Source organism: Hirundo rustica, chromosome 17 (assembly GCF_015227805.2).
Source record: "Hirundo rustica isolate bHirRus1 chromosome 17, bHirRus1.pri.v3, whole genome shotgun sequence".
Lineage (NCBI taxonomy): Eukaryota > Metazoa > Chordata > Aves > Passeriformes > Hirundinidae > Hirundo > Hirundo rustica.
The window spans coordinates 5,586,510-5,602,028 of record NC_053466.1 but is presented as its reverse complement, the minus strand read 5'-3'; the positions used below and the strand labels follow the sequence as shown (position 1 = coordinate 5,602,028).

The following is a 15,519-nucleotide window of genomic DNA, read 5'->3' as shown; positions in this document are numbered from 1 at the left end:
TCCCGCACACCCTGCACCGCCCCCGCACAGCCTTGTGACATCCCGCACACCCTGCACCGCCCCCGCACAGCCTGGCCCGCTCCGCACACCCCTATTCCTCCCGCAGCCGCTGCGCCACCCCCTGAACCCGGGCCCGCCCCGCGCTCCCCTCACGCCCCGGGCCCGCCGCGCTCTCCCGCAGCGCCCCCTCGCGGCCGCCCCTGGCCCCGCCCCGCGCGGCGATACCATTCACCTCCCGCCGCGGGGGGGGCACCCCCGCCAGCCGCTCCCACCCGCACAGAGGGGGAGCCACGACCCGTAAGCTTTTTTTTTTTTTTTCCCCTCTCTCCAAATAAATTTTCTCTTTGATTTCAATTGTGGTACATATCACAGCTTTGGGGCCTTTATTACAAGTAGATAAAGGTAATTTTTTTTTTTTTTTTTCAGATTGAAAGCCATGGAGAAATGGAGTTTTGGATGGAAGATAATGCAGAGTAGGTCAATAGTATGGACCAGCAAGGGAGGTAAAGGAAAATCCAGGCAGAAACCTTCTCCAGGGCACTTCTACACCCTTCCTCTCATAAAATTGAGCAAGGTCTTAGTGATAAAGTAAAAAACTCTAAAGAAAATCCAGATATAATGAACATGGGAACTCTTTTTTTAAAAGAACAGCTGTGCCCCCAAAAAATCCCCACCAACCCCCAAAATTCCTGCAATACCAAAAGAATCATTCTGGAAGGAACCATAAAATTAACAGCTTTGGCCAAAAACCAAAAAATGTGGGAACAAGGAGTTGACTCCTCATTTTCAGTAAGTATCACAAAGTAAGTCTCCTCACAGACTCAGCAAGGGAAGTGTATCAAGCACTTGTACCAGTATCCAAATGCCTGGAGCCTTGTTCCAGCCCTTCAATAGTGTTCTGCAGGCTGCTAAGGCAGGAGGGTGTCGTTTCTTCTGCCACCTCCAGAGACTTGGAAACAAGAATCAGAAGTTAAATCACAAGAGGGGAAAAAAGGAGCACGAACTCCAGAGCATGCAATTCCTGAAAACACGGAAAATTAAAATTGATTCCCAGAGGATGGCAGTGCTCAGACATGTGCCTCCCATATCACTGCACACACTACCTGTCCTGAGGAGCCTGACGGGATTGAAGAGTTCACAACCCCGGGCCTGATTAAAGCCCAGAGAACTCAGGACCATTTCTTTCACATATGCTAAGTCAACTCAAATCTGGATCCTGCAGATGGCTGAGGAAGATTTCCGGGTTACATCTCAGGCAGCAAGGGCCCAACTACACCTGGAGCTGTGGATTTATATCCTTGAACCTGCCCAAGTACGAGGGCAATGCTGGGAGGATGGCACCTCCCACAGGAAAGGTCTCATCTTGGAATGTATGGCTCAGTCCACATTTGAAACTGAAGCTCTCTCACTGAGTAAGGAATAATTTCTTTCTGACTTGCAAAGCTCTAGAAAACACAGAAATTTGTTTCAAAACCAAAAGAGTTCATAGCAGTCAGCATGATAGCGAGTTCCTAACCCATAGTTTGCAAATCACAGAGTATCCTGAGTTGGAAGGGACCCAAAAGGATCACCAAGTCCAGCTCTTAAGTGAATGGCCCAGAAAGGGATCGAATCCACAACCTTGGTATTTTTAGCACCACACTATAACTGAGTTAATCTCAGGGTCATGCATGTTACTCGATAGGAAAACCATGGACGACATGAAAAATAAAAGCTTAGAGATTCAGTTAAAGTAAAGGTAAATTATTACCAAAAATTCAAAAGCACATGAAGTTGTAACTACATAATAAAAAAAGGGTATATTAAAATTATTTGCCCCATCTTTAAGTAGAGATTATACATATTTAAAATACTATTTTCCAAGTAAACATAATAAAAACATTATTCAAATAACAATTAAGATATCCTGCATTTTAAGATGTTTTAAGAAAACTGCTTTCCCACTACACTTTTTTCAAGTATATCAGTCAGGTGAATCGGTCAGTGGTATAAAAAGCTTCTGTTTCTTCTGCTGCACTGCCTTCCCCACCCAGTTTCTCCTGGGCACCTAGTTCTCATTCTACAAGCACACAAACTCCTGTTTCACTGGATTCTTGGATTTAGAAAGGCCACTTTTTGTAGACAAAGGGAACTTCAAGCAGCAAAGGTCCCAGGTCCAGCCACTTGCTGGCTCAGTCAGAATCATCACCACAACCATCGCTGCCTTCGAGATCGCTGCTCTTCTGCAAAGCAAAACACAGAATACTTTGTCAGTGTTGCATTTACAACCACAGACTGACCTAAAGCAAAGATAGTGCCTTGAAACTTCTCCACAAGTGTAAGGAAATAGTCCTGAATCCCAACTTCATGGGTTAGACCCATCTATTATAGTAAACATCTCTGGTGGTAAAGATGTCTTCTTGTAACAAAAAATGTACTTCGGCTTACAATTACCAGCAGAAGAAATTTCTTTTCACTTACATTTACAACTCTGTAATTAAAACCTGCAGTATGTGGGAAACTTAAAAGTGGGATAGTAACATGAAATGCTGATATTAAAAATAAATGCAGGTGAGACAACTTCCATGTTCGGGTTTTTTATGCAAGTCCCTCAAAAGGTAAGCTTGTTATATTGTCTAAAGCCAGCTTTGAGAACTTTGTCTGCTGCAGAGAATTTATGTCCAACCTGTACTGCAGATAAGCCAGGGCTCAACAATACATGTTTAAAAGTGAAGTCAGTTGCACAAAGCAGTACTAAGTAAAAACTACAAATGCTAGAAACTTACAAGGAGACTGAAGTCAGAGCTCTTCTCTGGGAGCCACTCCTTCAGGAGTAAGGCAATATGGTGCAATTAATTTGGGAGGTTTATGTATTTTTTTTTTTTTAAGTGAGTATTTTAACTGATATGACTTATATAGAAGTATTTTTATAAAGAGAAGCTAGCATAGTATATATCTATATATACTAGTATGGTATATATCTATATATATGTGCCTGTAGTTACCCTTTTTTTTCCCCCTCATCACCACTTGCTGAAAACACTGAATCCCACGAGTTTAACACTGGCAATTCAATATCCTACTACAAAACAAATTCCAAGACCCACAGTTGACCTCATACCAGCAAGCACAGCTCACTGAAGTGCAAACAGCCTGCAAAATCTCACCAGAGTCTGTCATATCACGCCTTATTTATCCTTCCCAGACAGCTTGTGCTAACCGTGATGCCAAACCCAAACTTGGTCAGGTCTCTCTGCAGGGAGCAGAACCTGCCTCCTTCCAGGAATACCTCAGGGATTGGGAACCTGGCAGCACCAGGTCCTGCCAACATCACCCAGGTTCAGGACTCTGAGCCACACCGTCTCTTTGGGTCTCACTAAACCAAACTAAAGCGGTTTTTGCCATGACCTCCTGCCACAAACACCCCTCTCACATATCCAGAATTCAGTAAAAAAATTACCCCAAGTACAAAAATAACCTTGAGAAACTTATGGTATCTTGCTAGTGCTATTCAACAAGGCTGTAAGTTCTATATTATGTGATGAAACTCTCTTCTTGAAATCAAGCAAAAAATGGCAGAGACATAATTAAACCAAACATTTTGCATTTGTTACACAAAATAAAGCTAATTTTAAGGACTCTGTTAAATGGAAAAAGGCCATTATTTTCTTCTGACTGCACTACACAGAAGTTTTAGCCCTGCCCATCATTCATTCTTCAAGGACTTGCCAGCCTTTAACTGAAATTTCCTTTTTGTATTCTACACCTTTGCTGTACTGCACCTCTCAGCTTACAGGAGTTCCTGTTGGTACAAATCCAATTCTATAATGTCCCACTTACTCAGAAGTTGTTCTCATGGCCTATTTTCAGCTCATGGCAGATTAATTTAAAAGAGCTGGTCCTAAATTTCCCTGATCCCAAACCTTATCTAGTAACAAAATGAGAATTAGCCCAAAATCAGAGAATACAAAAAGCCAGCAGGTATTTAAAGCAAAATTGTCAACCTGAAACCTAGACTCCCAAACACTTTCACAACAGCAAAGGCTGGCAATGTGTCATAATTTCTGTTGCTAGTTTATGATTATACAAATTGCTTGTGCTTAAAGCCTTCCTTCCTCCCTCCTCAACTACTCCCTGTAAAACCCTGCAAGAACAATGTTTTGTACAGTTCATTCCACTATCATCAAGTGCACAAAGACAGAAAAGATTATACACATTTCATACACCAGATGACTGTCATTTCCACAGCATTTCATGGAAAACAAAAATGTTACAAAGAAGAGATGTTTCAACTTGACAGCTTCCATTTGTAAAATAATGGCTTCAGTCATTACCTTTGAATTTTTGTTGTTAGCTTGCATCTCAACAGCAGACGAGTTGAAGTCATGAATGGGGAGGGTGTTTAGCCAGTTTGCCATGGATTTCTCCTCCCTTTCTGTGTTGATAATGGTAGGATAGATGTACTGCTCTTTGAAAACAGCAATCTTCTCCTCCTCCTCTGTCCATTCCAGTGGCTCATGCAGCCCATCATTCCCAAAACGCCTGTTGTATTTTTCAAAGTGCACTTTCTCCAAAACCAGCCCAAGTCCCGGGGCTTTGGGGACGTCGACCTTCTCCTCTCCCCAGCTGCGTTCCATGATGGACTCAGCAGCATAACCTTTCACAATTGCTATCACCAGCCCAATCATCTTCCTGATCTGGTGCATCATGAAACTCTGACCTTTCACTTGGATCACTGCGAATTCCACGTTCTCCCTGACGAAGGGCTCTCCGCAGTACATCTCCATGATGTACCGCTTGGCACTGGGGTCCCTGGGGCCCTTCTGTGACGTGAAGTTGTGGAAGTTGTGTGTCCCTTTGTAGCAGGCCAGCAGTTTATTGACCCTTTCAAGGGTCTCTCTGTCCAGCCTATAAAGCTCTTCCTGCACATCGTGGTCCTTATGGGCAAAGGCAAACGTTGGCAGCATGTAAGAGTAGGTTCTGGCATCACATTTGTTCTTGGAGTTGAATCCCCCAGTGACTCTCTTCAGGCCTGGATTTAAAAGTGACATTAGGTTTTTGAATCAGGAGGTTACAGATTGATTGTGATCTTGCTCCTACCAACAAGAGTATTTTTAAACAAAATACAAACAAAAACCAGATTTGTTCAAAAGGACCCCAAATTCAAGCTAATAGAAGGGTGTTAAATTATACATATATAATTAAAATATAATGGTAAGGGAGAGACCTTCTGCAAGAGAAAGCTTTTCTTGAAAATATTTTCTCTGCCCATTTCAGCGTTCTTACCCAGAATTCTGATGTGAGAAGGAAGATGATTATTGATCTTTTCTAAGATGTCATCTATTAGCCTGACCTTCAGTGACACAATCTGTCCAGCTGCAGACACCCCCTGTAAAAACCATCATACACAAAAATCCATATAATTATGGAAGCTTTATGATAGCACTTGCAGAATTGAAACAGCTGAATAACAAGATTATCTGCTTTTAATTTCATTTACTAGTGGACAAAAGGAGAAGTTTCAAACAACATTCACTGTGAATAGCACCTGATGCTGGATCTCCCTCTGGACAATGCTTACCAGACCATCCCAGGAGCAGAGGTGTGTAAACCCCAGAGTTTAGGAGTGCACAGCCCTGCCCAACCTACCTTATCTGTTCGAGCACACCGCTGGAAAGACATCTTCTTCATATCCTCCCCGTGGTTTTCTGGGATGCATCCTGACTGAACAAGGGCAGAGACTAGGTCATCTTCAATTGTCTTGAACTGTGAAGATCCCAAGTTTCTCTAAGAGGCCAAATGTAGTAAAAATAAGAAACAGAACAAATCGCAATAACTGGATAAATGAAGATGGAAATTTCGTTAATCAAACACTGTTGTGAAAATATTTAGAAGTCTTCCCTCTGCAGCCTTAAGAGGCTTAAGAGCCTTAAGAGTCATTATCTAACATTATCTAACAAACCTAGCTGTATTTTACCAGAGAGTGTTAATAATAAATCATTCTGATTTAGCTGTTTCTGTTATGGCAAATAAGGGCTCATTTCTAATTTCACTGTACAACACTTCTGGAGGTTTTTGATGATTCCTTCAACTGCAATACTGTCCTACTTCCTGCAAGTTAGCAGCTGCTCCAAACCCAGCCTGTGCAAATTTTTCGTCTAGAAATTAGACTGGGTTCTTTTGCTCAGTTCACCTTACGTGCCTGCAAGCACGGGGTTTACTGCTGGTGAAAAAAACTCCTTCGTTGTATAAGCATGAAAGGCCCCCTTCCCTGTCTGTGTGCAAGATTGTCAGTTATCCTCTGGAGCTCCTGAAGCATTCTTTAAGTGTATGGAGCTTGCAGTACGTGGAGAAGAGCAGCAGATGGAGCAGGATCACCCTTTCACTACCAGCTCGGCGGCACAGACCACCCTGCACAGGCAGGTCTGGTGCTATGACAAAGCACTGCCCCTAGAATCATCAGAGATGCACTACTGTCTTTTTTAAGTTACTACCAAGCCATCTGAACCCATTCATATACTGTTTCCGCCCCGGTTTTTCACACTGCAAATGCTCAACTGTTTCCTTACCCAGGCACTCTGACTAAACCTAACAAAACAAAAAAATAACCTGGAGATGCTGCTTTGCCAAACCACATACTTGCATGCCATGGTAGCCTTTCCCTGAATATGCCATCAACAGCACAATCTTCCTTTTGGGTAACTTCTTATTCTGATCCTCTGCATCTTCCTCATCTGCATCACTCTTCAACCTTTTGTTTGGATGCCCGTTTTCTTCCAGCCTTTGAACCACCTCGCTGCTGCTGTTGAGTCTCTTTGTCTGGCTGGCAACCGCTGCTACCAAATCCTCAGCCATTGCAAGAACCTGCAGGGGAAACAACCGCAGATGGGACAAGCACGAATGGCACGAAACTCGGGCAGAAAGCGACAGCTCCAATCCTCGGGGCCGCAGAAGGGCACATGAACAAGTCGGAGGTAAGAAGGGCGAGCACTCCTGCTCCCCGCTAGGCCATGACACCATTCCCTGCGAGAATGGACCTGTCTGGACCCCCGGTGGGCCGGCTGGGAAGGCCGGCAGGGCGAGTGGCGATGGGCCCACCCGGCCTGACCCGTCCCCAGAGCGGAGTAGGGCAGGGCCCGGCGGTACCCACGCTGCGCTGCCGCCGCCACGGCCCGGCGCGCGCCGCGCTCCCCGGGGAGGAGAAGCCGCAGCTCACGACCCGGAGGCCCCACCGCAGCATCGTCCCCGGACCCGCCGAGCGGGAGAGGCCGCGCCCGCAGCCCCAGCCCCGGCCCGCCGCCGCCGCCACTTACACGGGCGCTGCGCAGCGGCGGCACCGCGCGGGGCGCACACGTGCGCCGCTACGGCGGCCGCGCGGGGACACGGCGGGGAGGGCGAAGCGGCGGGCGCCGTGGGGGGTAGCGCCGTGAGGGGCGGCGCGGTGAGGGGCAGTGCCGTGAGGGGCAGTGCCGTGAGGGGCAGCGCCGTGAGGGGCAGCGCCGTGAGGGCAGCGAGCCGAGCCCTTCCCGGATCTCTCTCTGAGTGGAAAAAGGGATGGCGCGTAGAAACTGCTCTGCTCCGGGGTTCCCAGCCTGGAGATCCCGTCCTGCTCCAGTGCTGGCAGTGACCAGTGTGGGGGTATTGTCCTGCTCAGCCTCGCCTCTCGAAAACGGGCTCTCCAGTACCAACACACCCCAAAATTTGTTATATATTGTTAAATCGCGGAAAAGCAGGGGAAAAGGCAAACTAATATGGTACATGGTGGCTGTAAAGCAGCCCATTTTTCCTTATCCATGGGGAAACAGGCACTGACAGCGCTGCAGTTCTAGTGAGGTGAAGACAAGGGGAGGGAGTAATTCCCAAGGCACACAGGTCTGCAATAAAAGCTCACGGTTCCCTTCCCAGAGGAATGACGCATTGGTCCCCTTTTCCACACACCTCTTTGTGCCAGTGTCAAGCGTGGGCACCTCTGGCTCCACTTCCCCTCAGGTTTTCCTCCAGCCAGCTTGCTCGGACAATCCTTATGCTCATGTTTTGTGCAGCAAGTTTTATCTAGAGAGATGCACTTCATGGGGAAGCTGAACACAATAGGAGCCCTTAGCAGGCCACAGCATGTACCTACCAAAAAACCAAATGTGCCTGGAATAGGTTTTTTTACAGAGCTCCAGTGCTCTGTAGGATGGAGCTACCCAGTGGAGATGTGGGCACATTTTGAGATTATTGCAGGAGCGCTTCATTTATCCATTCAGATGGAAACGTGTAAATGTTGACACTTCCAAGCGGGCCAGATTATCACAGGCCTGTTATTTCAGCTAATAAAAGGAAGAAATGCAGCACGTCCTTTTTCGAACTGACACTTCTGAGTTATTTCAGGCGTGGGATGGAGCAAAGGGAAGATTTATCACAGGATCCCAGCTGCACTTTGCTTAGAGAAGTGATAAAAGATGGCCCGTCACAGTGCTGTGCTGCTGCCAAGGGAAACAGGAATACAAATTTCTCTATCACTGCAACCAGGGTGTCTGAATCTTTTTTTGCCTCATTTCCTTAGGAAGTGGAAGAGCTTATGCAATTGACCTGTCTGTCCACCACATCCCTTCCTCCTCCTTCCCTGCCCTGATTTCTGAGTTTGGCTCATTTCAGTAAAAGTGAGAGAGGGAAGAAGGTGCCAGTCAATATGGAAAACAGTGATGGAATAGGAGAAATACTTGCATGGATATCCCATGAGGGAAAAAGCTTTGGTATGCCAGCTTCAAAGAGCTATGCCTTTCTAAGAGCAGCCAAGAAGCTTCAAAACAGGCAGCACAAGCTGTGCTCCTAACCTGCCACAGCACGCACTACCTCTTCCTTTCTAAAACTTACCTGCTCTATCTTGAAACTCCTACATATAATTTATCTATTTTATCTTGCTACCAGAAGCAAGGAGAAACGGAAGTGGCCCGCCAGAGCTGCCGCTGCTGGCGCTTTCTGGGGGAGTCAGACCCTCAGGAGGTCTCGAGTTCTCTCGGCTCTGAAATCAGCATCGTCAAAGCTCTCTAGGTACCAACCACCCGGGGCCTCACAGGCAACTGACCTTTGTCCAACGGGCAGCGGAATGGCTGCAGAACGGGGGTTTGGCATGTTTTTTGGAGGCAGATTATTTAATTCTCGTAACGATGTCCGGTCAGTGCCTCTCCTCACCCCGAACCGCGCGGGGTGCCCGGGCGGCGGCCGCCTGCAGATGGGGCTCTGGCAACGCGCACCGCCACCTCCCTGCCGTGTCCTGGGAGCAGCCACGGCCCTGGCCCCACGGCTGTCCCCTGCCGGGCACCTCTGCCGCTCCTCTCACTCCCCCCAGCCCGGGGACACTGCTGGCTGTCCCCTCCGGCTGGCAGAGCTGGGCCCACGGCCCCACTGCAGCTGGCTGTCCCCTCCCTGAGCAGCCTGTTCCTGCTCTGCTCTGGCAATGTCACCCAAGCAACCTTCTCATCTTCCTCCCCAAGGACTGCTTTGGAAAAGGAGGTATTCATTTCAAGAGGATTTGCTTTCAATTCACGGGGAAATAAAATTTCTTTTAAATCAATAAAAAAGGCTCCAAGGAAACATTGTGTTATGAAAGACACTTCCTTCCAATTGTTTTTCTTTTAAAGGGAAGGAAAAAACTGCTAAAGTGACATTAAGGGAGTTTAAGGGCTTTGCTGCACAGCACTAGAAGTTCAGGAGATACCAAATGTTGTAGTTAAAAGCCCTTTACATCCATGTTGGGAACTGGTGACATGCTGAACTCAAGGGACAAAGAGCACCTTATTCTGCTCCTCCCCAGCCGTTGTGTAGTGGGCATTAGCTGGAAACGTGAAGAACTGTGCACATTTGGGAACCCGGTTACCCTCTGTCCATGGTAAGGAGAAACCTGTGTTTGACATATGCTTCAACTCCTTCTTAGAAATACACTATTTAACATGTTTTCTAAAAGCATTCAAACCCCTTGCCAGGTTTCATCTCCCAGGGGGAGGTGGGGGTGGGTGGATTGTTCTGACTCTATTGTCCCTAAAAAGGCTGGTTTTAGAAAGAAATGTCCCAGGGAAGTTTGCATCCCTGCACTACGTGCCATTGCTCACTCGGGGAATGGCACCCACGCTTAGTGCTACATTTATGGAAATAAATCTAAATAAATCCAACTGCTAGCATTTCTCTGGGGAGCATTAGCTCCTGCCCTGCAGAGCTATGCCAGGGTATTGTCTCCCTGCACACAGCCCCTCCCCTCCCTGGAGTGTGAGGTGACCAGGCACAGTGGGCCACTGCAGAGAAACCAAGGTCAAGTTAAACTCCAGAGAGCTCAGACATGCTGGGAAGGAGTTAACTCCTCGTGAAATAAAGCTTTAAAAGGGCTGGAAGCAGAATAATTGATCTTTGTATGGCCGTGGTTCAACACACACCCACCCGTTTCTGCTTCCTTGATGTCACTGGCACCTCTGATCTTTCAGAGTTGAATGAGTATGTTTTTGCTGACGTACTTACCAACAACTAAATATAAAATGCAGGAACAAAGCCAAATGCCCCGGACGAATTGCTCGGGTTTGTTTTCTCCTAGAATCAACAGCAGCATGACGTCACAGTCAACATCTAGAAAGTTGTGCAATTTCCACTGGTGCTTTTCAATTGTCCAGGTCCCATGGTTCAGTGCTTTTAGAAGAGACTGTGTATTTCTGTTGTTGAAGTTTTCCCAGCTAGCACTTTCCCCTCTGCTCTGCTGCCTGTGAAAAAGTCCTATGGATTCAGCAGAGAGTTCTCTATCTCTACAGGCATTTGATAAACAGGGTCCATCTTTCATTTGGCAACAGTGTTTTCACATGAACCTTTGAAATTCTTCATGGGCATCTCCAAAAGAACCCCCCCTCCCCTTCCCTCAGCATCAGAAACTTTTACATGTATATATTATGTATCCTATCCAATGCTATCCTATGCTGCAGGGAACAAACATACACAAGAGTTTTCTACAAATGTTAAACACCAAAATACCCCCAAACCTTCAAAAAACAGACCCAAGTGTGCTGAGCTGTCAAACTTTAAGAAACAGCACCATTTGTAATTATTCAGCTCGGACCAGCTTTCCAAGGGCTGCCGTGGGATCTTGCCCAGGTTGTGGTTTTCAGCACACAGAAGTGCAGAGGTGCCTGTTCTCAGAGTTGTCCCCAGCACTGATGGTGTTGCAGCCCTGCAGGGAGAAAGGATCGACTGTCCCTGCATGTGAGTCAGCATCAACAAGAGCCCAGCGTTTCTAGACAGGACCGTTCTCACAGAGCAATTCCCTGAGGTGGGAAAGGCAGGAGCAGAAAACAGAGGTTATAAACAGGGCAGAGCAAGGAAAAAAAAACAATTCCAGCTCATGATAAATGATGATTTTGAAATAAGTTTTTTTTCTTACAAAACCACAACACTGTGCAGTAACTGTGGGGTGATGCTGCATCCCACAGGGCCTGGGTGGGCAGGACTTTCTCCAGTGATGCTTATGGGCAACAATAACACACAGAGTTCATGAAGTGGAATTTTTGGGAAATGCTTGATGGAATTATGGTATTTGGCTTCTGAAAGTTTACAGCTGCATTGTTGAAATTTCTGCAAGAAGGGAAGGACTGGACTAATTAATTCAGTGCCTCTCCCACATCCCAAATGCAGGGCTTAGCTTTTCCTCCTGGAGTATTCCAATCCAGACAGCACAGGAACCTGTCCTGCACCTGAAGCCAGGACCAACACTCTCAGCATCCTCACTGTCCCTCTTGCCATGTTCAGTGACTTTTTGCAAAGCTACATGGACAAGAGAATTCTAATCCATGTGCCTGCTGTGATCAAAACCCAAAATTGCAACGTGTACAAACACAGCAGGAAAATATTTAATCTTATTTTAAAATACCCAAATGTTATCATGATATCACACTTCAAGTTCCTTTTTTGTTCAGCAACGAGCTTGCTGATTCTGACAGTATAATCCAACAAATACTGAACTATGGATGGAATTTAAGCATCCAGCTGGCTCGGGAAGGGTTTGCCATCAACTTGTGACAGTTCCTAACCACAGGGGGAGAGGACAGGTAATAGAGACAGAGAAACCAGGAACTACAGCTCCCACCCAGCAACTGGCTTCAATTTTCCCAAATTCACAAGCTTCATGTAGATTCAGGCAAGGTGACTTTTCTGCCTCAAGCTTCACCTGCTGTGGTAAGGGGCAGAAAACAGCCTTTTTTTGCCCAGAACTTGAGGCCAGTAGAACCAAACACATTATAAAGGCCTCACTCAGATGCCACGTGAACTGGAATCAGAGAGGACTGAAAACAGACCACTAACAATTTCAAATCAATTTTATTGTCTTAAATCGGTGTTGTACAATTTAAAGCCAAAAAAAAAAAAAAAAAGTCACACAAAACACAAATAAAAAATGTTGACAAAGTATCAAGCATTACCTTATAAAGAACATCATCATACGCTCTCACAAACCTGAAGGTACGTGTAATTAGACTGAGGTTTCTTGAAATCTATTAAAGACGCCAGACACAAACGCTGCAACAGCAACAAAGCCATGACAATAGCAGGTGGACTACACTAGCAACTTCAGCAATGGCTGGGGGTTGGTTTTTGGGGTGTTTTCTTTATTTATTTTTTTTTTTTCTTTTTTTTGCATACCTTATTGTCTACAAAGCAATAAATATTTTTCACCAAAAAAGTTGGTTTCACGCTACATGCAGTTAGATAAAAAAGAAAGTCACCAAAGTGATGGTAAAATAAATCACCTGTCAGATTTTTCTTTTTTTTTTTTTTTTTTTCCTTTTTTTTTTCCTCCCCAATTTTGGGGTTATTTTGTGTCGGTATTTTGTTGGGGTTTTTTTTTCTTTTTTTTTCTTTTTTTTTTTTTAATTCAAGCACAGTGGCTAAGTTTCAAGTATTGAGAGAAAAAAAAAAACAAACATATATATACACGTTTGTGTTTGTGTGTGTATCTCTACCCATGCACACACATACACACACACACAGCCTTGCATGTATATACACAAACACATACATATATATCGGTTGTAGGTCTGTAAACCACAATTTATATTCTTTTTTTTTTTTTTTTGGAGCAATATATACTTGTATACATTGAATGTGGACGATTTTGATACATTCAAGTAATGAAGTACAGCTGGAAGGTTAGTGCTGAGCTTGCCACACACACACACGGCTCATTGGGGCGCGGTGCATCCCGGGCTGGGGCTCTGGGCTGCAGGGCTCGGTACTGCAGAGTCAGTCCTGGCTCGGGGCTCCTGTGCTGCAGCGCAGCCCTTTGCACAGCCGGCCAAAACCTTGCTGAAGCAGTCTGCGTCTCCTCGACATTTCTGTCCACAACAGGCTGCAGGGGTTGGTTGTTTCTGTCTTTTTTTTTTTATTTTTTTTTTTCCCAGGCACAAGCACAAACGGCCACAGAAGCAGCAGACTGTGAGCCAAATACTGAAGCATTTGTGAAAGCTACACTTAAGCTTCCCTGGTCGGGGTGATTGGAAATATTTTTGAATTTCTTTATTGGCACTCTGTGAACAGAAACACCCATGTTGCCAAACGCAGTGCCAGCTCCAAAGCCTATGAAGTTGCTCCTGAAACCCTTGTAAAGTATCACACCGAACGTGCCAATCTTGAGAGGAAAAAAAAGCGACGGAGGACTTAACCACCGTGTGCAAAGTATTTTTAGATCCCCAAAAACTAAGCCTGAGGTTTTCGAGTTGCTTTCAAAGATGCTTTCCTGCCCAGCGTTACCACAATACTGCCACGACTCCGCAACGTCACACTCATGCTCTCACAGACAGATGGAAGGCAGGCAGCTCCCCTCTCACACGCATGCTCACAGCACCCGAAGCCTCAACCAGAACTCCAGCCACTCGCACCCGCAGTCGCATTTGGCTACAGAGTCTCCTTGAAAGAAATGCTGAACATAAAACTGAACGCTATGGGATTTCTTTATAAAAAAAAAAAAAAAAACAAAAACAAACCCAACAAACAAAAACAAAGCAGCAAATAACACTTCTTTAAAAATGCGTTTCCAAGTGTGTGGGATCTCCTAACGCCTGTTCTTCAGCTCTTAAAAAGCATGGAGCTTTGTAATGACTGTCCTTAAAAGAACATTTAAATAAAAAACAAATCTTGGTACTGCCAGACTGCAAGTGAGCTTTGCCTGGTGTGGAGGAGGAACAGCACAGACTCTGCAGTGCTCTTTGCCTCGCACTCACGAGATACAGTACAGTTAAATACGTACAGTTACACACAAACCATATCAATATCAATATATATTCACTCTTAGGAATACATATTAATATACGCACACACGTAGTGCAATAAAACAACCAGGAAGCAAGGAAAGGAATAAAAAGAACAGCATTCCTAACAGTCGTGATGTTCCTGGGTTGTTGTGTGATGCAAAGTCAACTTCTCAAAGTTCCCATAGTGTGTAAAGTGCTCCTTTGATTCACAAAGCTAGTGTTTTCAGTTTGGGGGGCTCCAGGGAAGGGGTTATTGAGCCAACAGCTGAAAGCAGGACAGTGCTAGTGCTTCCTCCAGGTAGGTACGTGCTGACAGGCCGAGCTCAACAGCCACGAGTCTTTCACATTGATCCCACTGAGCCGGGGACCAAGGGAGGAACGGATTCATTTTGGCTCCTTATGAGCACAGGAGAGTGATGCTTTCTGCTGCCCTCCTGCTTCCTGCACAGCTCCTTTCCCGGCGTTGTTTGCCCATCCAGGCAGGCAGACAGGGAGCCCACACAGCAGCCATGAGATTTCCAAGCTTCCCAGCAGCCACACGTCCTCTGCCTCACTCAGCAAGTCTGCAGAGGTGGAAGCTACTTCACAACACCAATTCCCTCCTCTCCAAGCATTCCAAGGCATAAACACAAGGAGAAAGGACAAAGGAGGGAGTGGAGGGGAGCCTTGAAGCCAGGGAGCTTGAAGATGCCTGGCTCTCAGCTGGGAAGGGGAAAGTACACAGACTGGCCTTTATGTCTGAATGACACACTCGGACATCAACTGAAGCCAGCAGTTTCAGCACATCCATTGCCTGCAATGGACACAGCACTGGAATACCCTGTTCTTAAGCAAGAGGGATAGGCAGCAGTCTTATCCTTCAAAGTGCTGGGAGGAAGCAGACTTCAATCCTTCACTCCCTCTGACAACGAGGGAGACCTTTCCACGTCAGCTGTATCTTCACCCAGGACTTCGGGCAGGGAAGTATTTGTGCTTGCTGCAGTCACACATCCCCACAAAGGAATCTGAGTCTGTGGAACAACTTCCCAAAACGTCCAGAAACAGAACAGTGAGCAGTCCATCCTCCAGGTGTCTTACTGCCAGAATGGTTTCCCACCACAGCACAGGCTGTTGGGAATAAAGGGATCAGCTGGGGCGAGGTGTGTGAAGGACAATGCCACTGAAATCAGGCACAGAACCCCGACAGCAGAGCTGACAGCCTGCGCTCGATGCACAGCTTACCTGGGGGGAAAAAAAAACAGCACAAGCAATCAGCTTCTCATTTTCCTGCCAATGTAAA

At 46.1% G+C, this 15,519-nt stretch overlaps 2 protein-coding genes across 9 annotated transcripts in view; both read right to left on the bottom strand.

The window, feature by feature from the left end:
- Nucleotides 1-352: 352 nt before the first annotated feature.
- PUS1 (pseudouridine synthase 1) lies at nt 353-7,350 on the bottom strand. 3 transcript variants are annotated; one of them, XM_040081229.2, is made up of 6 exons: nt 7,293-7,350; nt 6,619-6,843; nt 5,629-5,766; nt 5,266-5,368; nt 4,314-5,011; nt 353-2,222 (listed from the first exon to the last, which is right to left on the bottom strand). In XM_040081229.2, exons 2-6 carry the CDS (start codon nt 6,832-6,834, stop codon nt 2,172-2,174), a joined length of 1,206 nt encoding a protein of 401 aa, XP_039937163.1. In that variant the 5' UTR covers nt 6,835-6,843; nt 7,293-7,350; the 3' UTR covers nt 353-2,171. The 3 variants fall into 3 exon arrangements, with proteins under 3 accessions (XP_039937163.1, XP_039937162.1, XP_039937164.1); XM_040081228.2 differs by lacking the exon at nt 7,293-7,350 and adding an exon at nt 7,130-7,245; XM_040081230.2 differs by lacking the exon at nt 7,293-7,350 and adding an exon at nt 7,126-7,183 and having other exon boundaries at nt 370-2,222.
- Nucleotides 7,351-12,293: 4,943 nt separating this feature from the next.
- The window catches only part of ULK1 (unc-51 like autophagy activating kinase 1), a 76,889-nt gene continuing 73,663 nt past the window's right edge, over nt 12,294-15,519 (bottom strand). For all 6 annotated transcript variants that reach the window (XM_040080561.2, XM_040080566.2, XM_040080563.2 and 3 more), the window contains one exon: nt 12,294-15,461. In XM_040080561.2, coding sequence (XP_039936495.1) covers nt 15,406-15,461 — 56 coding nt within the window. In that variant the 3' untranslated portion in view covers nt 12,294-15,405. The remainder of the gene's footprint in view (nt 15,462-15,519) is intronic.

Coding starts and splice junctions, on each gene's coding strand:
- PUS1 (XM_040081228.2), bottom strand. CDS start 7,219: ATGCTGCGGTGGGGCCTCCGGGTCGTGAGCTGCGGCTTCTCCTCCCCG. Junction 6,844..7,129: donor CGTGGCGGCGGCAGCGCAGC/GTGGGTACCGCC, acceptor TTTCCCCTGCAG/GTTCTTGCAATGGCTGAGGA. Junction 5,767..6,618: donor AAGGCTACCATGGCATGCAA/GTATGTGGTTTG, acceptor TTGGCCTCTTAG/AGAAACTTGGGATCTTCACA.